The sequence below is a fragment of the Protopterus annectens genome, chromosome 12.part0, assembly GCF_019279795.1.
Source record: "Protopterus annectens isolate FY-2018-M chromosome 12.part0, PAN1.0, whole genome shotgun sequence".
Classification (NCBI taxonomy): domain Eukaryota; kingdom Metazoa; phylum Chordata; order Ceratodontiformes; family Protopteridae; genus Protopterus; species Protopterus annectens.
In genome coordinates, this window is record NC_056746.1 from 629,378,548 (window position 1) to 629,403,811 (window position 25,264).

Consider the following 25,264-nt stretch of genomic DNA (forward strand, 5'->3'; position numbering starts at 1 on the left):
GGAAATGCATAGACTGAGAGGTTTACCCACTGGAAGGATAGAGCATCCACTTTCCAGGCCTGGCTGTGAGGTTCCCTTGTGCAGAATTTGCCGAGTTGATGATTCGAGTGGGAGGCAAAGAGGTCGACCTTCGGGGTGCCCCACTTCTGGATTAAAAGGGTAAAGGTTCTGTGGTCTAGCTGCCACTCATGTGGGTCTAGCAGGTTTCTGCTTAGGTTATCTGCCAGAGAGTTTACAGAGCCTGGGAGGAATTGTGCTAATAGGTGTAGTTGCATGGCTGAGGCCGTGTGCCAAAGGGTCATGGCGAGCCTGTGCAGAGGATAAAATGAGTCCCTCCACTGCTTGCTGATGTACCACATCACCGTGATGTTGTCTGTTTTGATCACTAGAGGCCACGGGGAGAGTAGGGGTCTAAAAGTTGTCAGAGCGTGCTTAACAGCTAACATCTCTTTTTGGTTTTGGTAACAACACAGCAAAAGACAACACCACTATATACCCAACTGAACACACCAAATTGCTAGGAGTGGAAATAGACAAACTAAAATTTGACATTCACATATCCATGACCATAAAAAAAGTCCACAAAAAAAAGTACAGTTTTGTACCTACCATAAATGTAGATGTCCGATAGGCATGCATCTGCAGTCCTTACAAATGGGTTGTCCTGTCGTCAGGCAGCCCTTCGGTCGGCCGGATTCCAAAGTCTGGGTCTGGCCTCTGCTGGTGTCGCACTTCACCCGACGTCATAGCGGCAGTTCTTCGGGTATAAAGGCATCAGCCGACGCCATTTTCCTCAGTGTTTCTTGCCCCAGATGCCAGGTGCCCTCTAGGAAGGCTAAATTTGGATAAATGCAAATGGTTCCAAATAGTAGAGAGCAAACAAAAAATAAGCATGTATGTACATATATACAACAAATACACCAGAATAGATTCCCCCAGCTAGCTACAAGATGGGCAAATACCCTAGGAGTATCACAGAGGGGAAGGAGGGTGGGTAATCCTGACTGCAGATGCATGCCTATCGGAAATCTACATTTATGGTAGGTACAAAACTGTACTATGTCCTTCAAGGATGCATCTGCAGTCCTTACAAATGGGTAGAATACCATAGCCAAACTGGGGGAGGAGGAGAAATATGATTATGGTGTAGTTAAGATCCCTTGCAAAACAGCAGTGGCAAAACCTGCTCGGGATCTGGAGTATAAAGGTAAATTATAATGCTTGGCAAATGTATGCACGGAGCTCCAAGTAGCAGCCTCTAAAATGTCTTTGGTAGCCACTCCTCGTAAAAAAGCTGTGGTAGTGGCTGTAGCCCTTGTAGAGTGAGGCCTGATGTTTTCTGGAGTTTTCTTCCCATGGTAGGAGTAACAAAATCTAATGCAATTTCCTATCCACTTAGAGATTGTCTGTTTTGAAATTGCTTTTCCTTCCATTCCTGTTGCATATGCTACCAGTAGCTGGTCAGTTTTTCTGTTGCTCTTGGTCCTGTCCAGGTAGTAACGTAATTGTCTATGTACATCCAAGGTATGCAACAGCCTTTCTCCCCTGTTCTGTGGGTTGGGGAAGAATGTAGGTAGGTGGATAGCTTGATTTAAAAAGATACCCTGGAGACCACCTTTGGCATAAAAGTAGGATTAGTTCTCATGGACACTCTATCTTGATGGAAGATCAGGAAGGGCTGTACTGCCATTAATGCCTGTAGCTCAGATACCCTTCTTGCTGAAGTGATTGCAAGCAGAAAAGCAGTTTTCCATGATAAGTATTGTAATTCTGCTGTTGCTGCTGGTTCGAAAGGAGGTAGTGTCAACTTCTCTAGCACAAAGTTCAAGTCCCATGCTGGCAATGGTGGCTTCCTAGATGGTTTTACATTTTTAATTCCTCTCAGAAACTGCCTGAGCAGAGGATGTGAGAAGACTGGAGGATCCAAGTTGTATTCTGCTGAAATGGCTGATGCATGAATCTTAATGGAGGAATAGGACAGGCCATTGTGGAAGAGCTCTGCCAAGTATTCCAGGATGTTAGCTATGTTTACCAGTGACACATTATCTCCTTTTGCTGTACTCCAAATGAGATATCTTTTCCATTTTGCTGAATAATTTTTTCTTGTTGAGGGTCTGCGAGCCTCCAAGATAATGTCTTTAACCCTTTGAGATAAATCTGGGTTATTTGGTCTTATGCAATGTTCCAGGCAGCCAGCTGCAGTGTTTTCAGGTTTGGATGCAGGGTTTTGAAGTTGTTCTGTGTTAATAGCAAGGGAACTAGGGGCAGAGGCCATATTTGTTCCCGAGACATACTCCTCAGTAATGGGTACCAATGCTGCCTTGGCCAGTCTGGAGCTATCAGGATGATCCTTGGACGGTCTTCTTTGATCTTCAATAGCACCTTGTGCATCAAAGGAAGAGGTGGGAATGCATATGCTGTCAGGTTTTTCCAACTGAAAGATAGGGAGTCCACTTTCCAAGCAAGTGGGTGGTACGTCCTTGTGCAGAATTTTTTCAGTTGGTGATTGTGTGGGGATGCAAACAAGTCTATTTCTGGTAGTCCCCATTTCCTTGTAATGGTCTTGAAGATGTCCGGATGCAGCATCCATTCGTGGGCATCCGTGGCAGTTCTGCTTAGGATGTCTGCTAGTATATTTTCTTTTCCTGGCACAAAAATTGCTTGTAACTGAATGTTGAAGCTCAGGGCCACGTTCCATAGGTCCATTGCCATCCGGCATAGAGGGTATGAATGTGTGCCTCCCTGTTTGTTGATGTACCACATAACTGTGGTGTTGTCCGTCCTTATCAGCAGTTGGCCCTGTCAAAGAAATGCTCTGAATGCCTGAATTGCCAGTTTTACTGCCAGCATTTCCTTTTGATTTATGTGTAGGTGCAGCTGGTCTTGAGTCCATAAGCCTTGTATGCACTTGTCCAGCATGTGTGCCCCCCAACCGAGGTCTGAAGCGTCTGTTGTGATGGTCTGGCTTGGTTGAGTGCTGTGGAAGGGCAGTCCCTTGTTTGTTTGACAGGCCTGAGCCCGCCATTGGAATTCTTGCTTCAGGCATGGAATTATCGGAATTTGGGTTTCTAGGCAGTGCTTGTGCTGAGACCATAAACTCCTTAGGTACCACTGTAACTTTCTCATATGTAGTCTGGCATGTGGAATCAATATTATGCAGGATGCCATGTAGCCGAGAGCTTGCAGGACCTTTCTTGCTGTTAGCTGGTTCTGCTTTGTTAATGCCATGAAGTAGAAAGGGAGTTGCTCCTGTTTTTCCACTGTCAGGAATGCCATTTGTTTTGATGTGTCCAGATCTGCACCCAAGAAGGTTATCCTTTGGGATGGTATCAGCCTTGACTTTTTTATATTGACTGTGTATCCCAGGGCTTGTAGTAGATGAATGACCCTTTGCAAATCTTTTGTTAATTTGTTTTTGTTGTCCGCTTGTAACAGGCAGTCGTCCAGGTAATGGTAAATTTGAATTCCCTGAAGCCTGCAATGAGCAATTACTGATGCCAGGCATTTCGTGAATACTCTGGGCAGTAGATAAGCCAAAGGGCAATGCTGAGAATTGATAATGCTCTGATCCTGCAAGAAATCTGAGGTATCTTCTGCAATTTGGTCGTATGGGGACGTGCAGGTATGCCTCCTTGAGATCTAGAGTTACCAGCCAAGACTCCTTGCCCAGCATGGGAAGAAGCTGCTGTAGGGTCAGCATTTTGAATTTTGGAACAATGAGGTATGTGTTTAAAGCGGACAGGTCAAGAATAGGCCTCCATTGGTTTTCTTTTCTTGGTACCAGGAAAAGTCTGGAGTAAAATCCTTGTCCTTGTTCCATAGATGGTACCCTTTCTACAGCTCTCATCCTTAGTAAGTGAGTTATTTGTTCTAGAGCTTCTGTCTTCTGATTTGGAGGTAGGTTTGGCATTCCTCTCTTCCTTGGTAGAGTATGGAAGTGAAACCTGTAACCTTGGTCTATTGTCTGTAAAATCCATTTGTCTCCTGTGATGTAATGCCAGTTTACTGAAAATAAGGCTAGCTTTCCGCCTAAGGGTGTCTCTAGTTGTTCCCTGGTCGGCGGTGCCAGAGCCAAGTCACTGTGATTGTCCTGTGGCAGCGGTGGTGGCTGGATCTGTGGCTGTACCTCGCTGGTTGTTAGCCTGCCACTGACGTCCCCTGTAGGCACCTCTGGATTGACCCCTGCCTCTTGAGCGTCTATTCCTGCCTCACGGAGCTCTGGAGGTGTCTGGAAAGGACCAATTCTTGGAAGGCCAGTTCCTGCTAAACCTTGGAGGCTGGACCTGCAAGAAATCCTTGACTGTCTGGACAGATTTTGCTTTCTCTTCAACCTTCTTCAGCACCTGCTGTGCAGGGGAGCCAAACAAATTGAGCTTATCCATGGGAGCATCTAGGAGCTTTGATTTAACATGGTCTGGTAAGGCCTGTTCTTTTAACCATGCATGTCTTCTGATCACTGTGCCAGTCATGGCTGATCTAAAGGAAGCCTCCAGTGCATCATAGCCGCATTTTAAGGAATGATTACTGACCTGCTGAATGTTACGCACCATTTCCTGTACAGATTTTTTGTCTAATGGTTCATCCGAGGACAGTTTTTTAGTTAACTGGTCTAACATAAATTCCTGATACTGAATCATGTGGAATTGACAGTTCAAGTCCCTAGCTGAAAGAGTAGCAGAAGTGTAAACTTTTTTACCCCATCTTTCTAAGGCCCTAGATTCCCTTTCAGACGGGAAGGGGGTTTTTGGTAGAGGTAGCTGCTACAGCCTTGGGTCCCTGGGAGATAGTTTCGGGATCTGCAAAAGGGGCCTTATACAAATGATAATGTGTGTCCGGGACCCTGTAGTACCTATCGGGCTTAGCAGGGGCCGGAGGAAGAGAATCAGGAGCAGTACAAGCATCATTAAAAGCATCATCCACAACAGTAAGTACTGGAGGAATGGCTAAAGGCCTATGCTGTGGCAAATGCAGAAAGGTTCTAAGCCTTTTCCTAGAGTCTGAGAAATCCTGGCCCTGCCATTGAAATTGTTCCCTCATAGCATGCAAGGTTTCCCCAAAAGAAAATTCCTCAGGCGGAGAGGCAGAAGGAATGGACTCTTCTGCATCGGAGTCCTCATAAGGAGAAAAAGGTGCCTCTGGATCTGAATTATCTGATTCATCAGAGGAGCCATCTGAAGAAACTGGCTCAGGGGGCTCTACTCTAGTCCTCTTCCCTGGAGGTGGGTGAGAGGCCCTGTCTGGATGAGGTTGGGATCCCCGGATCAAAGAAATGAGATCCTCTGCTAGACTAAGCATTTGTGAACTAGAACTGGGCCTGTGAGAGGGGGTCTTAGCAGGCACAGTTTTGGTAGTTTTTGCTGCTTTAGCCCTGGCAAAGGCCTTAATCGACATGGATGCAGGAGGCCTAGCAGCTCCACGTGCAGGGGTAGAAATATCCAAAGGGATAGTATCTGATAAATCCTGTGAACCTGCAGGAGCAGGTGGGATTTCAGTAGCAGATTCAGCCAAGCTGGATGAGGCCTCGGTAAGTGGCAAGCTTTCGGCCGAAGGAAGAACCGTGGACTCGGTTTCAGCCGAAACCGAGACACTCGCGGTTGGCTTAACCGCGGTTTCGGCCGAAACCGCGGACCGCGAGTGTCGGTCCTTTTCCTTGCGTTTTTTAGAAATTTGCGTAGTCGGAGGATCCGACGGCATAATGTAAGCAAAAGCGGAGCCGAAAAACTCTTCAGCAAATTCAGACCGACGTCTAAGCGTACGTCGGTTGAAAGAAGCACAGGCTAGACAAGCTGCTACGTCGTGGTCTGGGCCTAAGCAAGGTAAGCAGTAAGAGTGGAAATCTTTATGAGGTATTTGTTTCCCACAATTTAAACAGTTATTCACTTTTTCTGACATCGGCTGAGGCAAGAAAGAGTCCCCAACGGGTACTTAGCTTTTTAGAAGTCTTCGGTACTTGTAGTAGTAATCTCTGGTTCTGACCGACCGGCACTTGCGAACAGCTTCTGCTTCGGGCGCCACGCGGCAAGAAAGACTGAGGAAAATGGCGTCGGCTGATGCCTTTATACCCGAAGAACTGCCGCTATGACGTCGGGTGAAGTGCGACACCAGCCGAGGCCAGACCCAGACTTTGGAATCCGGCCGACCGAAGGGCTGCCTGACGACAGGACAACCCATTTGTAAGGACTGCAGATGCATCCTTGAAGGACATCTAGGAGCATTATACAGAAATAAACAATTTCTCACCAAAGCAGCAAAGATTTCAATAGCAAATTCCCACCTTATATCCACCCTACTTTATGCCTCTCCAATATATACCAACCTAAGGCAATGTGATCTAAACAAGCTAGAGACCTACTACAACAAAATCGTCAAATTCGCCACAGGGGCATCCTACCATAGTCACCACTGTCTCTCAGTTGCTGAACTGGGCTGGCTTGAACTCCCTCACCTCCTTCAGTGGTATCAACTCTCACTCGCCCACAAACTAGTAAACCATCCACTAAATGTCCCATCCCTCCAGAATCTACTCCAACCCTATCGCACCACCAGACCACTAAGATCCAGCAACAAAAATCACTTGCAGATCACTAAAGCCAATAACTCTGCTGGTGAAGCACTATTCTCTTGCGCCATAGCCAAATTATGGAACTCACTCCCACCCACAATTACCTCCGTACCATCATGCACCCACTTCAAAACTTTACTAAAAGCGCACCTAAAAACATGCTGGCTATGCCCTTGCAACTCCCACTCTAATATCATCCACCCTATCAAACTACTACCTTTCTTTCCACTCCACTAACTACCTTGATTATAGCAAGCTCAGATGTTCATAAGCCTAGTACTTATTATACAGCAGGAACTTCTCATTGTTACATTTGTTAATGCCTGTTATGTACTTCACAGATAAAGATTCTAGTTGTCTACTAATGTACTATGTTCTTCATCTGTAAATATGTTGTAAGTAATTTCTATGTTAAATTGTTAATTGTTATGTAATCCAATGTAACTACTGTCCGTTTATTTTACTGTGGAGCTTTTCTCCCCGGGCCTCCACTGAAAATGGACCCACGTCCAGTCGGACACTCCCGGTCAACAAATTTAAATAAATAAATAAATAAATATATTACATTCACAACTACTTTCATAATTAAAGCAGAAAATATTAGTTGTTGGACATCCCTGACTTATGCCACCTCTTAAAACTATTTCTTCACTTAATCAGCCATTTATTACTAATTTTGGTACTTGCGTATTATCGCAGCCACATTTTCTGACATGCTGGACTTTCCTGTCTTTTATTCAAACAAAAAGGGAGTGTAATCAGGAAGGGTAGACTGTTAAAAACTCTTCTGGGAAGTTGGTGGTGGGTTTGTAAAATGTTTAAGGGTTCAAATTTGAGGATTTGCGGCTAGCATGCTTGAAAGATGTCAAGCATTGAATTCAGTGATCATCACAGTGGCTGCGGGTATATACATACGTTGGCCGGAAAGGAGTGTGGGCAAGTTATAGCGTACGATGTTTAGACACACACACACACACACACATTTCCAATGGATTAGCTGCTTTCAAGCACGCTAGGCACAAATTCTCACATTTGAAAACCCTTAATCGTTTTTACAAACCCACCACCAAGATCCCACAAAAGAGTATTTTAACAGTCTACCCTTCCAGATTACTTTGTAAGAAGTTAGATAGGGTACTGCTTTGCTTCTCTTTTCTGATTGCATTCTGTTCTCAGGGCAAAGGCTGTGAAAAAGGAACGCGTTTTAAATGGAATGGGGGACATGCTTAATTGATATCATGAGATGGTGGCAGTAAATGGGGAAACCTGTTTCTCAAACCTTATTTCTTCAGCCGTTTCAGTGAGAAACCTTCCTGAAAACCAGAACACATTACAGAAAACATGTCTCTGAGGTTTTTTCATACTTCATTGGTCCCAGTTGACACAAGGAGAAGCAACCAGCATTAGAGCGAAAATGTGGTTGCGATAATAGACAAGTATCAAAAGATTCACCTGCCTTTAACTCGATGCTATGATTTTCAACCACATTCATCTCTTTCCCCATCCAAACTATGTGATTTACCATTAAGCTGTGAATCTAACATCTAATTCTTTAACATTTTTGCTCAAACCCATACCTTCTTCCAGTTTCTCCAAGCCACCTCTGCACTCAGACTGGAAACCGTTAAGTGTCGCATTCAATAGCTTCCCCACATAAGAAAAGAATGGGGAAAGTTCCTCAGTACCCTGGCTAAATTTTCACTTGTCAGTTTGAATATCACCTCAGGTTTTCTTTGAAAAGAGGCCATTGGCCTAGTGGGACTAATGTGGTCAAGAAAATGTAAATAAATAAAAAGTTTTAACACTGGTTGTAAAACTTCAGCAGCCTAATTGCCAAGAAACAGGGAACTAAATGTTCCCAATGCACAGCATACATAATCCAATTGTCTTTCCTAATAATGAGCATAAGTATATCACTATTATATTAGAACAACTGCTACGGTCTAGCACTCATTTCCTGGTATTTGACTCTATGAAACACAACACTAATATAACTTAAGCCCAGCAAGAAGCATAATCCTTAAATATGCACATCATTTTTAGCATTGCATTTTTTAAATAAAACATTTAAAAGCTGTTTTCATCAAAAAGGATTTTCACCTCAAACTACACTAGGACAAACCTTTTTCTAGTGTATTTAGTGATTAAATAAAATAACTCAGCAGTGACACTTTGCTGTTTATCTTTTCACTCTAACCATGCCTGAGAAATGAAAGTTTGTTGCAGTTACTGAGTAGTGAAACAACCTTTTCTTGGATGGAGTTGTGATTTCGAGAAAATGGGTAGAAGGCTCCTAGCTGCATCCATCGAAGACAGAGTTCTTCTGTAGTACTTTCAGAAAATCCACAAATATCAGCTCCTACCAGTGGAATTCCAAACATGTTAAAGTTGAGTGTTCCTAAAAAATAAAACATTTGTCAGTAAGACAAGAATGAAAGGGAATGCAGTGTGTATTTCTCATAAGCAGACACTTGCATTTTTCTACCTGCTTACCACACTAAGTTAAGACGCATATTATAAGCATATAGCAAATTATTCTTAACATAAAATAACAGTTAAAGCTACATTATGTACCATCTAAGTAAGCAAAGCTGTAGAAAAACACTGCATTAGAAACGGTGTCAGTATAGTAGTTAGGGTTAACTACAAAATGTGAAAAATAAAATAAACAAGTTATTTCCTGCCTTACTCTTAACAATTCATCCTTACAACCCCTGCCCATACAATGTTCAAATCTTATTATATATATATATATATATATATATATATATATATATATATATATATATATATATATATACAAACCATGTTCTTAAAACATACAGATAGCATGTAACATGCAATACATCTCTGTCAGTTAAGCATCACATTCCCTAATTGCTTCCAAAATATCATCCTTCTAGCCACATCTTCAGATTTTGGAGGTACTATATAGACTTTAGAGATTACAGATGGAAGTGATAATTTAAAGATTTAATGGAACATATTCAGAACTTCTCATCAAGCCAAGCAGTGTGCGAGTGCCCATGACTCCAGTTGTCATTTTCATATTACATCCATTAGTAGATAAATCTAATTAACATGCACCTTCCAAGTATGCCCGTTCGTATATACTACATAAGTGCTGCCATTTTCTTACTATGCCAGACAGTAGATATACTGTCATACATTTTCAAATACACATATGTAGTTCCTATGCATCTTCCAAGAATGCCCAGTTTACTATACTGCATGCCTGTTATTAACGACAAATGCATCTACTGCATTCTCCCTTAACAATGCCAAGCGGTTCCACAGTATTAATTCAAAAACAGAGATCTCATAATGTCAGTATGGCAATTAGTGACCTCAAACTGAAACAATCTTGACTTGGAATATCCTGAGTACAGCACTACTGTACAATGCAAGTGATACAGCAGTACATAATGTATTTCAGTGCAAGGGTCTCAATTACTAGCATTCTGTTACGACAGCTAAATCTTCAATCACAGACTCATCAAATTTAAGCTACAGTCAAGGCCGACCCATCAACAAGCTGAGATTCCAAAATTTTGTTTTGTCAGCTAAATAATCAAGACACTACAAATCAGTAAAGTAATCATGTCCCCACTGCATCTCCATACCCCCAGCTACTGATACACCCTAACACTGAAATCATACTATCATGGTGAAAAGGAGTTAATCTGATCACTAATCCAAAACAGCAGTTAAAACTAAACTGGGCAGCTCTACACAGCTGAACAGTGGGGCACTCACAAAAACTCAACACCACCATTCCTAATGAGTCACCCCTCAAAAAAAATCTACATATATTTTTATATGCCAATATTGTGTGGCTTTTCTGGATGTTGAAATACACCAAAATAATTTTAAACTGCAAAGAGAAGAATGTAACATGAATGTACAATGAGTAAAAGTTTGTGGTTATAATAATTTTTATGGTACATTCTAATGTCTTAAGACACTAAATTAATAGCACAGAGCTTTCACAATCTCAAGAAAACAACCCATTAAAAAGTAAATAATGAAGCAGTGACAAAGTTAATATATATCATGGTGGACTGATTTTTTTTTCTTTTGGGGGGGGGGGGCATCCAGCACACCCACACCACCTTATATGTACTCTGAGAAGTGAAGACATGCAAATGTTGACAAGAGTTTTTTTTTTTTTTTTTTTTAAACACAAAGACACATAAAACTACAGTGAAACTCGTGTCTCAGACTATGTGACATCGGAGTTTATGCACTTAGCTAAACGATTGTTGTGGGGTGAAGCTACAGCATGGATGTGGGACTGTATATCTCTGTAAAAACATTTATATTTCTGTGCATTAGTATTTTTACATAATTCTGTGCACTTCAAGCTATTTTAAGCCTCACTGATATTTTGTGAAGTTATTTTTGAGTCTTTTGACATACAATGATCATATTGTTTAACTCTATACTACAGAATATTCAACTGCATAAGGATTTTATATACTAATACAAAACCTCTCTATTACTGAATCTGTACCAACTAAAAGTACCATTTTGTTTGTTTTTTTTTTTCTCTTCATCTACCAACACTCAGACTCCTTCATATTCAACAGTCACCAATATGATTCCTGATACTGGCTGCTTTGCATCTCACATCACCGCACTTGGAGCTCTACTGGAGAGCAGCTTAGTAGTGCAACACTTAAGTAACAATTTCAAAGGAAAGACCATCATTCATGCAGCCATAAAGGATGGATACTTTTCACACTGACATATCTGCTGATCCTTGCAACAGCTTATTGTCTGTGATCTCTGAAAGTGCCCACTTCCATGGCACACTCCGTTCCCTATGGACATGCCCTAACATGGCAGCTGTACTATGCACAGTCTGAAGAGTGCGGACATTCTGGCTGCTCCCTCTGTTGTCTCTTTCCTCTAGTGGGAGCCAGTTAAACAGTTGGTAGGCCGCTGTGAGATGGGCAAACCAATGTCTCCCATTCATACCTACTTTCCTCTTACTGGCTCATCCACTGCCCTGGTTGCTAATCAAACTCGGTTTACTTTTTTGCTTGGTTGAAAGCAGAACTTTATCTGTACGTACCAAGAAACCAACAAGTAACATTTTCATAGGTTCATCAGTGTTTACTAGGCTAACAACTACAATGAGCTTTTAAGCCTAGCCTTGCATTCCAGATCTCTGAAAAAGTTCTGATACCCTTTATAAGTGTAAGCAGGGGCCTGGGAGATGAACCATTTACAGGTTGCCTGTGTCCATTAGAGACACTGATGCCTAACCAGGGATGAATTTCCAGTTACCCATCCAACTGTCCAAGTTGCAACTGAATTGGGTTGGGTAAGAACTCTGTTTCACATGGATGAAGAGCCTGTTCCATAGACAGGGTAGTCTCTGGGATACATACTTGTCTCTCCAGCAGGTCCTATGTATATTACAGGCAAGGTTTAAGTCTTTAGAACAGGTAATTCTGGTGCTGTCTGTTTTGTGGATATGCAGGAGGTCCATCAGAATGGGGTCTGACAATACCCTGCATGCCAGGCACAGATCTCCCCTCAAAAGCCTGTAGGAGATGGAATACAGGGATAGGGCCTTGAGGCGGTCTGCACAGGACATTTTATTTATGCCCTGTATTCCTTTAGTGAGGAACCTCTGTGAATGTTCCAACTGTTGGATATGCCTGGTGAGGTAGATACCAAAGGGGGCACTGTACTTAATGATAGGTCTGATGAATGCCAAATACAGTGGAACAATGATTTTCTTAGACTTAGAAGCCATACTTTTGTTTATGTTGCACAACAGATAATGATTTCCACACTACTGCAGACCCACGCTGGTCAAAGGCTAGATTACTATCTATGTATGTCCCTAAGTCCCGGACTACTGGGTCAACTCTAAGGGGTGTGTTGTCAATATGATAGTTACCAGGGATGGATGACTTCCCAAAGGATACTATTATGCATTTCTTGGCATTTAGTTTTAGTCCATGGCTCTGAAACCCATTGTTTGTCTGTGTTAGCCCCTCCTGGAGAACATCTGTGTCAGTGTGGGATTCGATGACAGCTCTTAATTTGCAATCATCAGCAAATTTAGACAGCCAGAGACCACTGACATTGGCCTTGACTTCTGAGAAGTAAATGCCAAAAAGGAGCGGTCCAAGGACTGATCCCCGACGGACTCCACTTGTGACTGGCCTCTTTGTAGAGGTGGACTCCTCAATTCTAACTTCCTGGGTCCTGTCTGTGAGCCAACTGGCTATCCACCAGGTGACACAGGAGTTTGTATCTAACCTCTTAAATTTGTCAGCAATGCCTTAGTGGGGTATTGTGTCAAATCCCTTGGCCAGGTCAAGGTAGGAACCATTTTCCCTCATCCATTGCTATGGCTACCTTCTCAAAGAAGCCCACCAGGTTCAGTAGGCATGATCTTGTCCTTGACAAAACCAAACTGGGATGGGTCCAGTGTCTGGAGGTTTACTATCTCTCTACCTACCATCTCCATGATAATTCTTCCCCTACATTATCTAATCTCATGGTAATTCATCTGAACATTAGAAGCATTAAAAACAAATTACAGGACTTACATGCTCTCCTAGCTACCCATTACCCAGACATTCTTGGTCTTTCAGAAACCTGGCTAAATCATGCCATAACAGACAATGAAATTCTCCCTCCAGGCTAGAACATTCGAAGGTCAAACCATACAGGCAAAAAGGGCAGAGGGGTAGCACTCATATATAAAAACACCCTTGAAATGATCAAAGGAGCCCCTGACATTCCCACATACAATAATGCAGAGATCTTAACTGCCAAAATTAACAATAGAAAACATATCAATATTGTCTGTGGATACATTCCCCCCAAGTAACAATATAGGTACCTTAGAAGGTTTTCTCAATGGACTATCTAACACTAATCCAAAAGAAACTATTATCCTAGGGGATTTTAACAGACTGGAATCTATGTTCCTCACAAACCCCAACCGCCCACATTAACCTATATGGATTCTCCCAACTAATAAACTCTCCCACTAGATTCAATAAAAAGAGTAACAAAGGAAGTGTCCTACACTGGATACTCACTAACAACCTCAGAACTATATCTCAGGAACCCTCAGAGATGACTTAAGTGATCACATCCCCATCTTTATCATAAAAACCAAAACTAATAAAATCCATCAGCCCATTTATCAGACAATCAGGAATAAAAAGAATTCCAATCCCTACAGCTTCCAATCTAATTTGTTGTAACTGGACCATACTCCACCATTTGCCTTTAGATGAAGCCGTAAACAACTTCAACTCCACCTTTCTCTCTATCCTAGACTCAAATGCACCACCACATACTTTCAGAGCTAAACCTAAAACAGCACCTTGGCTTACTAAAAGTACCAAAATAAAGACTGCTGAAAGAAACTCAGCCTGGTCCAAATGCAGAACCACCACATCTGTATCTAACCAACTCTACTACGGGCAACTTAGGAATGACACAAAAAGTGCTATTCTAAAAGACAAAAGAGATTACTTCCATAACATACTAACTAAGCATCAAAATCAACTACAAAGGTTTTGGGCGGGTATAAATAAAATATTAAGGCCTGGCAATGTTACCACACCAACCCCTCTTCTCCCACCGGGACTAGCACTGTCAATCTACCAGATACTTTCAATAACTTCTTTATTGATACCATACTCACCCTACCAAACAGCAAACAGACACCTCTATTGATGGTCTGGAACTAAATGACACCAATGACGAGAAGACCTTTAGCTTACAACCTGTCCCCACTAGTTACATTAGAAAACTCTTGACTAAAATTAAACCAACTACCCTTGCTGCTGACTGGCTCTAAGCTGAATACTTACAATTGGCAGCTGATGTCATTGCTATCCCTATCTCGATCCTAATAAATAGGACAATCACTGAAGCCCCCATTCCCAGCATCTGGAAGTATCATATCATACCTCTGCATAAAGGTGGAAACTCTTTAGAGTTTTCCAACTATAGGCCCATAGCCATCCTCTCACCATTAGCCAAAATCATGGAAAAGTGTATTCATAGCCAGCCTATGCACTACCTAATCCAGAACAAACTTCTCACAAACTCACAGCATAGCTTTAGACCCTATCATAGCACCACAACAGCACTATCATTCAGATACCATCAACCAGAATAAGAAGAAAAGTAAAATCTCATTGGCTCTATTTTTAGACCTCTCTAAAGCTTTCAATATGGTCAATCATAACAAGCTAATATTCCCTCTTCCTAAACTTTCCTTACATAATCATACTATCACCTGGTTTCAACATTACCTTCAAGGTAGAAATCAAGCAGTGATCTGGCAAGGTAGACTCTCCACCCTCCTACCTGTTTCATTAAGAGTTCCACATGGCTCCATATTAGGTCCTCTACTATTCTCAATCTTTGTCAATGATCTACAGTCAGCCACCCCTGAAGCTACATGTATACAATACACAGACGACTCTACTTTGCTCTGCTCAGCCAACTCCCTCCCAGAACTCCAGTTCTAGACCCAGAAAACATTTAACTTAGTCGAAAGCTGGTTCTCTAGCAGACATCTATTACTAAATGCTAACAAAACCAAGTTACTTCTGTTCTCCCCAACCCATTGCTCCCCTCAGGTCACCTTCAGAATCACATCTAACAACGGTACCATAATATCCCCTGATAGCCACACCAAACTACTTGGGGTACTAATTGACAATAGTCTGAAATTTGACTTCATGTTAACCAATTAAAAAAAAAAAAAAAAAACTGGGCTCACTGTACAGAAACAAAGCCTTCTTAACCCCTTTGGCCAGAACCAACATAGCATGCACCCACCTACTTTACGGTCTCCTGTATGCCTCCCCCATTCTCACTAACCTCTCTAAATCTGAACTAAATAAATTAACTGTCTGCTACAACCGTATCGGTAGATTCGCTACAGGGACTACCTATTGCACACATCACAGTCAAAATCTAAAACTACTAAAATGGCTCGAGTTCCCCAACCTACTACTCTGCAATCGGTTTACAACCAACCAGACAGAGTTCCAGGTATACAACCCTTAATTACCCCTTACATCAGTACCAGACCACTGAGATCTATTGATAAATTAATTGTAAAAACCTCTAAATCCTGCAATCACGCCGGTGACTCTGTATTCTCCAACTACATAGCAAATATTTGGAGCTCACTTCCTCCTGACCTGACCCTCGAACCCTCTCTAACAAAATTTAAGACTGCAGCAAAAAGATTATTTCACCAACCACTGGATATGTTCCTGCTCTAGCCCAGGTTAATCTCCCTCCTCAGTCTACCTCTCAATTATGCTCATTGCTTTACATTTTTCTCTTCCTCATTTCTTCTGGCATTTCTGCTCGATTATATTGCTCCCTACACCTTACTACCCAAACTTACTCCCTAATTTTCTCTCAGCTTATTATCTCCTGCAATCTTTCTTTGTATTAATTGTTATATGAACTGTTGGTATTATATTTTTAACTGTATTCGTTAAATTATTCTTGTATTTCTGGAGCTTTTCTCTCCAGGCCTCCACTGAAAATGGATATGTATCCAGTTGGGCTTTCCCGGTTAACAAATGTAAAATAAAATAAAAATAAAAATAAAATTTCCCCCTTATGTTCTTGTTTTGTGTACCTCAAGTAGTTCCAGACTGTATGTACTGTGCAACTTAGATTAAGCCCCACCTTTATGAATTGTAAATATTCCAAACATATCCCCCCCCTCCCCCGTATACCTGCAACTGTTGGTACACACACAGTATACCTTGCAGGTTCACATTCAGTCTACTGTACCCCATACTTACATACTGTGCACTCTTTAAAATAAACCCTTTTTGCTCAATGGATTTCTTCGCACTCCCTACTGTTATTTGGACACCCAGAACTGTAAGTCATGGAATTTTGATAAACACAAACCAAAACTTAAGTAGAATGCCAATCTCTGTTCTCCTATAAAGTTTTTTTTTTGAAAAAAGCTGCAAACCTTCCTGCCCCAACCACACCTCCGCTACTTACAGACACTAACTCCAAGAGTTCTTCACTTCAGAGAAGAAGGAATACTTTGAAACACAGCAGTTGTAGACTTGGTTTATTTTCACATACTGAATCTTGCTATTCCAGCACTCATACTTAAAAGGTTATGGAATTTAACTTCTGCATATCTACACTTGCATACTTACGACTACTATATGTATCATCTTAATATGTAATGTTACAAGCAGCTTACTTGGCATTTTTTTATTTAAATTTGTCCTCAACACATGGGATCTTGTGCCCTGATTTCTGATGCAACTCATTATCTCCAAACTCTGCTTAACCTGGCCTATTATTATTGCTGCCCAAACCAGTGGACAAGTCACTAAACTCACAGGCAAGAGGCAGAAGAGGACCGCAGATTATCGCAACTTTTCTTCCCTGAAATATTAACTGCCTAGTGATGCAGGTATACAAGGCCAACGAAAAGGGCTGCAAGCATATTATTACACTTTTCTCCCAGTATGCACCCCTCAAGTTGAGCTGGTCTGACTGCAGCATGTAGCTGGACACCTACTCTCCATTATGGGCACCCTTACAGATCCATTCATATGCCCCTTCCCACTTCCACCACCTTCTGTAAGAGTCAAGCCTGCAGGTCTGGGAGTATTTCCTTGGCTTTCCTGGCTTGTGCTTACAGTACCTATCAGAGGTCTGAACAGATGTCCCTGAACAAACAGGCCAGCTTGGTCTTACTGCCAAGAGCTTGCAGTAGTCATAAGGAGTTTGCCTCTTCACCAATAATTTTATAGCTCCCACCACAGCTCCTCTGGTTCATAGGTGTGTACTAGGCTAATGGCCCTGGGGCCTTTACAAGCCTAGCCATAGGATTACCCTGGCACAGTGCCACCCAACCTTAGCTCTCAGTGCCTCCGTTGAGTAGAGCCACTGCAGTTATCCCCGGGGTGAATTTTCTGTTTCTCATCCACTCATCAAGATTTCTCTTGAAGAGGGTCAGCGAGGTGCTCTGCTTGACATGTACGGGAAGTCTGTTCCATAGCATGGGCAGTCTCTGGGTTATGAACCTGTCCCTCCAGCATGTTCTGTCAATTGTGGTAATGAGGTTGAGGTCTCTGGAGCGTGTGGTGTGGAGGGATTGGGATTTCTTTAGATGTAGCATTTCTAACACAGCTGGGTCAGACATGGCTTTGTAAGTTAAGCAGAGATCGCCTCTAAGTAGGAATAGTTGGGAGTTTTTTGTCTGGTCTCAATGGATTATTACTAACAGCTGAAATATGGAATAATTTCATCAACCAAGAAGGAAAACAAGCCAATGCCACTTATTTCCTCCCTCGCTGAGCTAGCAAAGCAGTTACAGAGGCTGCAGCCCTGAGACTGTGATGCTTTCAATGAAAGTTCAATAATGAGTCAAGTGTTCTGGCAGAGCCAACTTGTGCCAGATAAACTGGTTCTTGGTCTATTCATCAACTGGATGGGGAGATGGTCCTGCATCCCACAGCACCATGACCTTAGGGACAAGCAAAGTCAACGTGGAGGTGGTTACAGGTACCATTAATCAGGACAGTAGTCAGGTGGAAAGGAGGCCAGGATAGCTGGTATTTAGCAGAATTTGGGGTAAAAAATTAACTGACAGAAAACAAAATTCTCCCTTTTTCTGGCTGTCCCTCTAACACCTGAGCAATATTTAAACCCAGGTGACCAGAAGATGAAATGATCTGTAGGATAAAAGCAGAATCTGGACTTATTGGAAAAACGTCTTCCTCAGCATTATACCTATAAAGTCAGGGAGGTAGTGGCAACACGTTCCTTTCACCCAAGTGAACATCTTTTTCGAGTGATTCAAGAAAGTTCCACGAAATAAGATATACAGTACACTTGCACTCTGACACGTTTTAATTATAATATTATTTTGAACTTTGTAGGCCCACAAATAAAATCACTTTAGTATAGGAGCCATTTTGGCTTCAAAGCTCCAGAAACAGGCTTGAAAATGTGGAGGTTGCTTCTGCTGTATATTTGTTTGTGTCTTTCGGCTTTTCCTGGTTAGGGGTCGCCACAGCGGAACTCCGGTCCGCTAATGATTGGCATTTGATTTTTTTTACGTACCGGCTTGCCAGGCCTGACGCACAACCTTCAACGAAAGTACGCCCATTCACGCATGGCTCCACGCAGAAGATGCTGTAGCTGAGAATCGAACCGGACAGTGTCTTACTGTGAGAAGACAACGCTACCGCAGCACCACTGTACATAATGATTTGAACTAGGCCTAAAATGATATACAGTGTATAACACAATGTTACTGACAAAGCAGTCTATTACAATAGTAACCACTTTAATCACTCTAGGTGGCTTTTATTCTCCAGATCACTTTTACCCAAGTCACAAGCTGCTACACCAAGAACATCAGTATAAAAGCTATCATAACCAGTCATCAGAAGATGAGAATTTTTCCATCTGCCTTTCCCAATGTGTGTGAAGGTTACAGTAATGGCATTTTACATGTTTTTGCCTCTCCCAGTATGCAGCAGGTAAAACAGTGACAAAGAATGCAGGCATCTGCTAACACATGCTGTCTTTATAACACTTGTACATAAGCAGTATGTTGAAGCCAGCATAGTGCTCTAGTAATTCTCACATGCTACCATTAGTGGTCAGCCCCACAGCGAAAAAGAAACCACCTTCTACCTCATACATTGTCCACTCAATCCCATATCCGTAGTTAGTTCCTCCAGTGGCCAGGATCACTTCATAGACCAGCATCATTTCAGATACAAAATTCTGTGCCACTGCAAGCCAGTGGCAATCCTTCAAAGGTACTGCTCAACACAAAAAAGGAGAGGAAAAGTAAAATGCGGTGTGAAATATTCACTCTAAAAATTGCATTTCTTAAACATCCTTACTAATAAACCATCACATTTTAATTTATAACATGGGTTTACAAGTATTAACAGAAAAAAAAAACTAACAATGGTCTCTGCTGTTGTCATCATGCCTGTTAATCCATGTAGAATGCATCTCAACCTAGTATGCCATTGGTGGCTGCCCAAGTTTCTGTGTAATAAATGCATTACTCAAGGTTAGCTTTAGTAATTTCTCACAACAGAAACCATCAAAGCCAAGAAAACATAACTCATAACTTTTAATAAGCACACTACATACACAGGGTAGGCCAGAAATGAAGAACATGCAAGTGGACAGTAGAAGATTATCAGTAATATTGCAATAATATATCTCTCTGAAAGACAAAGTTGTGCGAGGGTACTCACATATTCATGTTTGACTGTTGAAAACATTCGTAAGATGAATGTAATTAAGCTGCAGGTAAACATCAACATTCTGACTAGATCTTGTATAAAAAACAAACAGTTGTTTCCAAGGGGCATCAGACAGTTCTCACACTATTGCCACAAATCAGAGAGTAAAGGAGATTGCAACCCATACCATCATCTGTTCTTTTGAATGCAGTGGTGGTACAGCGGTAGCTTTGTTACCTCACAGCAAGAGGTTCTCCCGTTCGATTCTCAGTGTGGCTTGGAAGTGCCTTCTGTGTGGGTTCTGCATGTCCTCCCCGCGGTTGGGTAGTGTTTGAAAGACATGCGTGCGTAAATGGGTGTGCCTTCATTGAAGGCTGGGGCGTAGAGCTGTCACCTCAGCGTTTCGTAAAAATCTACTGCCAATCATTAGCGGACCGGAGTTCTGCTGTGGCGACCCCTTACTGGGAAAAAGCCGAAAGACAAACAACAACCATCAACTGTTCTTTTCTGATACTTGTATTCAGATAAGTTACCAAATTATATTTCTGCATACTAACTATAATGCCTAGCAATGTGAAGTGTACTCCTCACCAATATACCCAACAGCTACTAAAAAGTGTCTGAATCCAGTCTTTTTACAAATTAAATTACACAAGATAAATGCACACATATACACCTATATACACCTACATACAACAGAAAGGACAGTTTAAGCTACAGTGAGTACCAGGTGTAGGGTAAGGGAAAGGGAAAAGAAAAAACAGGAAAAGGGGAATGAGCCATTTTTGGAAGCAATAATCCTTCCAAGTGAACATCTATGGTTACAGTGAATATCCTCAAGCAGTTGTACCAAGTTCTTCATAAGGATCATTTCTGCAAGATGAATGGGAAATTACTAAGCAATGATGAAACCTGAAACCATTACATGGTAGGAAGGCTACAACATAACTGTTAGGACTGTAGTGGTAATGCATGCCCTATTTATAGAATGAGCATCAAGTCTGTAAATGTTACAGAAAGTATACTGCAAGTGTAAACAGCAGCTACGTAAACACTCTGGGCAGAACCATTCTTAAAGTTAGCAAACTGATAACAGCCAAGTTGAGTGGGCCCTGTATTGCTCAGATCTCTTGCCATATTAGTCACAGCAGAAAGCGACAATGACAAATAGTGTTTCTTTAAGTTACCAGGTGACTACAGGCCGATCCCATTTTGACTGATGCCGTTGGTCCTGTTGGTATAATATCTCAGCTGTCTAATCACATCAATGGTATGCAGAATTTTGATCTAATAGATTGGATACAAGCAGGAAAAAAAAGCTTTGAACAAAGCATCGACACAAAGGCCGATGTACAAAAAGAGCAAAATAAGTAAACGGCGAAAATAAAAATGCCGAATGTATTTCGTCAACCAACAGCGCCATGCAGATAAGCTCAAACTAACTAAATAAAATTAAATTAATACACTTTTGCAGGGGACAAGCCCCCTTGCACCCCCCCCCCATGTGGGGGGCTGCGCCTCCACACTCCCCCTACTTAAATATACCAACTCCGAGACTGGACTACAGTGGGGAAAAGGATACATTTCCTCATCCCCCACGATCACCCTGCTGGCCAAGCAAATACGTTCGGCATTTTCATTTTTGCCGATTACATTATTTCGCTCTTTTTGAACATCGACCTTTATGTGTCTATGTACATGTATTCGCTACTTTTCTCTTTCGTGTTTATAATACAGACCCCCAAAGCTGTTACTGGGGTGGTTGGGCAGCACACTGTGCTGGGATAACAGGCTCTGTGGAATGACAGAGGCAAACCTGGTTTTGTCTCTGGATAGAGCATTAAGGTAGTAGTAAAACAACCAGATCCGACGCCATGAGGAACATCAGCTTTAATGTAAAAAAACAAACTAACTAAGCGCTTTCACCCACATATGGGCTTCATCAGAGTCAGTGTAATACAGAACAATTATCTCTTATATAGCAATTAGTAGCAGTTAATCACATAAATACCACTTTAATACATACAAAAAATTAACCCTCAAGCATCCAAACTCACTAAGCCCTAGCAAGTGATGCATAAAATGCATATAAAATTCCACTACAACTATTAACTATTAAAAAACATATTTTATATATATATATATATATATATATATATATATATATATCTCAAGCATTGTATAAAAATTAATACCTGCATAGTATTGTTGAAAACAATGCTGTTTTAAAAAAATTAATAACCAAATGTAATTAAATAAATAAATAAATATACATTATATAAACTGAGATTTGTACTTCAATACACAAGCTGCAGAAATATTTGTCATTGATGCCAGATACATTAGATGCATCCAGGCGTAACTGCCATAAACATTCTCTTACTTCCAATAGGGTTTTAAGATCCCCTCCAAAATCTCTCTTGGGCAGCCTATCAATGACAAAAAATAAAACCTTTTTAAAGTTAGTACAGTTCTTGCTGTGATTAAATAGGGCATTCGTAGATTTCTTATTTTTTATGTCCCTATTGTGTTCCAATATACAGAATCTTAATTTCCTTGTGGTCATCCCCACGTAAAATGCCATATATGATAAGCATGTGGCCACGTACACTACCATGCTTGTGTTGCAGTTACAATATCCCGGACATTTTAATGTTCTTTTATAACTATGAATCTGCACACATAGGGTCTATCACTGATAAATTTACATACACTACATGTACCGCATTTACCCATCCGTGAAGTTCTCTGAACAGTAGTCCCAGAGCTTTTTTTCTAACAAATCTTTCAAATTTAAACCTCTGCTATTAATAAACCTTGGAACGGGACCTAGTATATCTTTTAAATCTTGAGTGAAAACACTATTCTATAATGTTCTTAACTTTTATTCCTGTGGGATTAAACTCCATAATCATTCCAGCAGAATAATTCTGACTGGGATTGTTATTGTCATAAACTTTTACTTTACTGTGACTTCTACTATTGTCCAAAAGAACAGGCTTAAAGTCACTCGTTCTTCTTTTCTCAATCTCATTACTAAACCTGGTTAATAAATCTGTAGGGTATCCTCTATACAAGAGACAACTATTCTGTATTACACTGACTCTGATGAAGCCCAATTGTGGGTGATTAAAGCTGGTGTTGTTCCTGGCGTCAGATCTTGTTACTGTACTAGTATTTGTATCCAATTTATGTTACATTAAGGTAGTAGTGTTTGGTGAAAGTGTGCACAGATGACCAAGAAGCTGCTTCTAGAATGGACTGGGTTAGTGTCTCTCTCAAAAATGTGGTTGTCTTTGATGAATTAGCCCAGACTCTTCCAGGAATTTCTTTTCCTTGATGACAGCAAACAAAAGTGACACAGATGGCTATACATTTGGAGATGGTCCATCTCCCCACTGCTTTCCCTGAATTTAGCTTCTGCAAATGCCACCAAAAGTTGATCAGATCAGTTTGGAAATTTAATAGAACCTTGCATGTCTGTGTACATCCAAAGAGTGGAAAATTCTCTCTCTTCCCTTTATTGTGGAGATTGGGAAACAACACAGGAAGGTGACTAGCCTGATTCAAGGAGACTTCTGATCCTACCTTAGGTGAGGATGAAGAATTAGTTCTCAGGGTTACTCGACCCCTGTGGAAACTGAGAACAGATTCTTTGCACATGAGGACTTGCAGCTCGGATATACATCTGGCTGAGGTGAATGCTTACTTGGAAACTACCCTACTGCTGGCAATTTGAAGGGAGACTGAGGCTGCTGGCTCGAATATTGGTAGCGTTACTTTTAATAGGCCATAACTGATGTCCCAGGTGAGGACAGGCTCCTGCTTGGCGGGGGCGGGGGGGGGAGACTAAGGTATAACATTCATTTCAGAAACTGCTTCAAAAGAAAATGAGCTTAACCAGGTGGGAACATAGGAAAGCAGGCAAATATTGCTGAAGTTATTGCAAGCCACTCATTCATACTGGAAGGAAAGGTGATTTGGTGCATATCTTGCCTTACTTCAGCAGGCAGAACATATTTTAGCTTGTACCAAAGAGAAAACCTTTTCCATTTTGCTATATATGACCTTCTTGTACAAGTTTGTTTTAGCCATGTTTAAAACTGCTAACATGTCCTCTGAAAAAGATTGTCGAGACTTTATCAACAGCCAATCATCCAAGCTGTCACACAATGTTCTTTAGATTGGGATGAACGACACAGCCTGTGTTAGGAGGTCCATGGAGTAGGATACTCTAGTGCTCTTCCCTTTGCAGACGGTGAACAGGAGATAGAAACTGTGCTGCCTGGCCGAAAAAACAGCAATCAGTATCATCCTTGGTCAGTCCATTTCTCACTTTCTGCAATTCCCTGGGAATAAGTAGCACTGGAGGGAAGGGATAAAGACAGAGGTCTGTACAGATGAAAGAGAATGCATCTGTTCTCCATGTCCATCTTGGAGGGGAGGGGGTGTCTGAATATAACTGTTTGATCTGCCCAGTTTCGGAAGAAGCAAAACAAAATCCATCTCTGGCACACTACATTTGTTATGTCAGACCCAAAAACTCTTCTCTTTTCAGCATCCATTAGTTGGGTTCTAGGAGGGATCATTTCAAACAGACTGCTAGCAGGATGACCCGCCTTAGAATGTATGATGCTATAGGAATCAAACATAGTTGCTGAACTACTTGCAAAAGTTTCACTGCTAATCTACTGAGGTGGTAGGAGTGTGTGTTCCCCTGCTTGGTGATGTACCCCATTAAAGTAGAATTCTGTCAATATCTAGTGCCAGTTTTTATTTGAATACATTTAAGGTCAGATAACTGCCATCATCTCCTTTATGTTGATGTATTGGGCTGACAGGTGCCTGTCTGATGTCCTTTGGACTCTGAATTCTCCAAGTTGTGACCCCCATGCAAGTGCAAGCTGTCTATAGTTAGGGACTGGCCTACTTCTGGGAGTTGGGGAGAGGCTCCTGGGCTGGTTTGACATTCTCCTCCCACCACAGAATCTTTTTTTCAGGCATGGTAGAAAAGGTAGTGCTGTTTTTAGAGATTAGTGGTGTTGGGACCAGTAGTTGTTTAGGAACCACTGCAGTTTCCTCACGTCTAATTATGTCAGTGGAACCATTACAATACATGAAGCCACGTATCCCAGCATCTGCAGAAATTCCTCTGCTGTTATGGTTAGTTGGCTTTGCAAATGCAGGAAGTGTGATGGATCCCTACTCTGGACCAGCAATCAAGGAGACGCCATCGTCACCACTGACTCCGGTGAGGGACAGTCACTAACAGCAAAGATGGATTCACACAGTATTTTCAGATGCAGCTCCCTGCACAAAGCACAATTTCCCTTAAGAGCACACAGTGAGCACGCTCCAGACCTGGGGCTGGACTCTCTCTCTAGGCCTGCACAAAACTCCACAATTACCACTTTGGAGCTCTGTGTCCTTGTTCCCA

The 25,264-nt window shown here is 41.7% G+C and overlaps 1 protein-coding gene across 1 annotated transcript in view; it reads right to left on the reverse strand.

Annotated features, from left to right (window-relative positions):
• Positions 1-25,264, reverse strand: part of LOC122816753 (lysosomal alpha-glucosidase-like) — a gene marked incomplete in the record, with an annotated part of 907,240 nt that overhangs the window by 579,252 nt on the left and 302,724 nt on the right. The window contains 1 exon segment of the mRNA XM_044089759.1: positions 8,809-8,960. Within this exon segment, the coding sequence (XP_043945694.1) occupies positions 8,809-8,960 (152 nt within the window).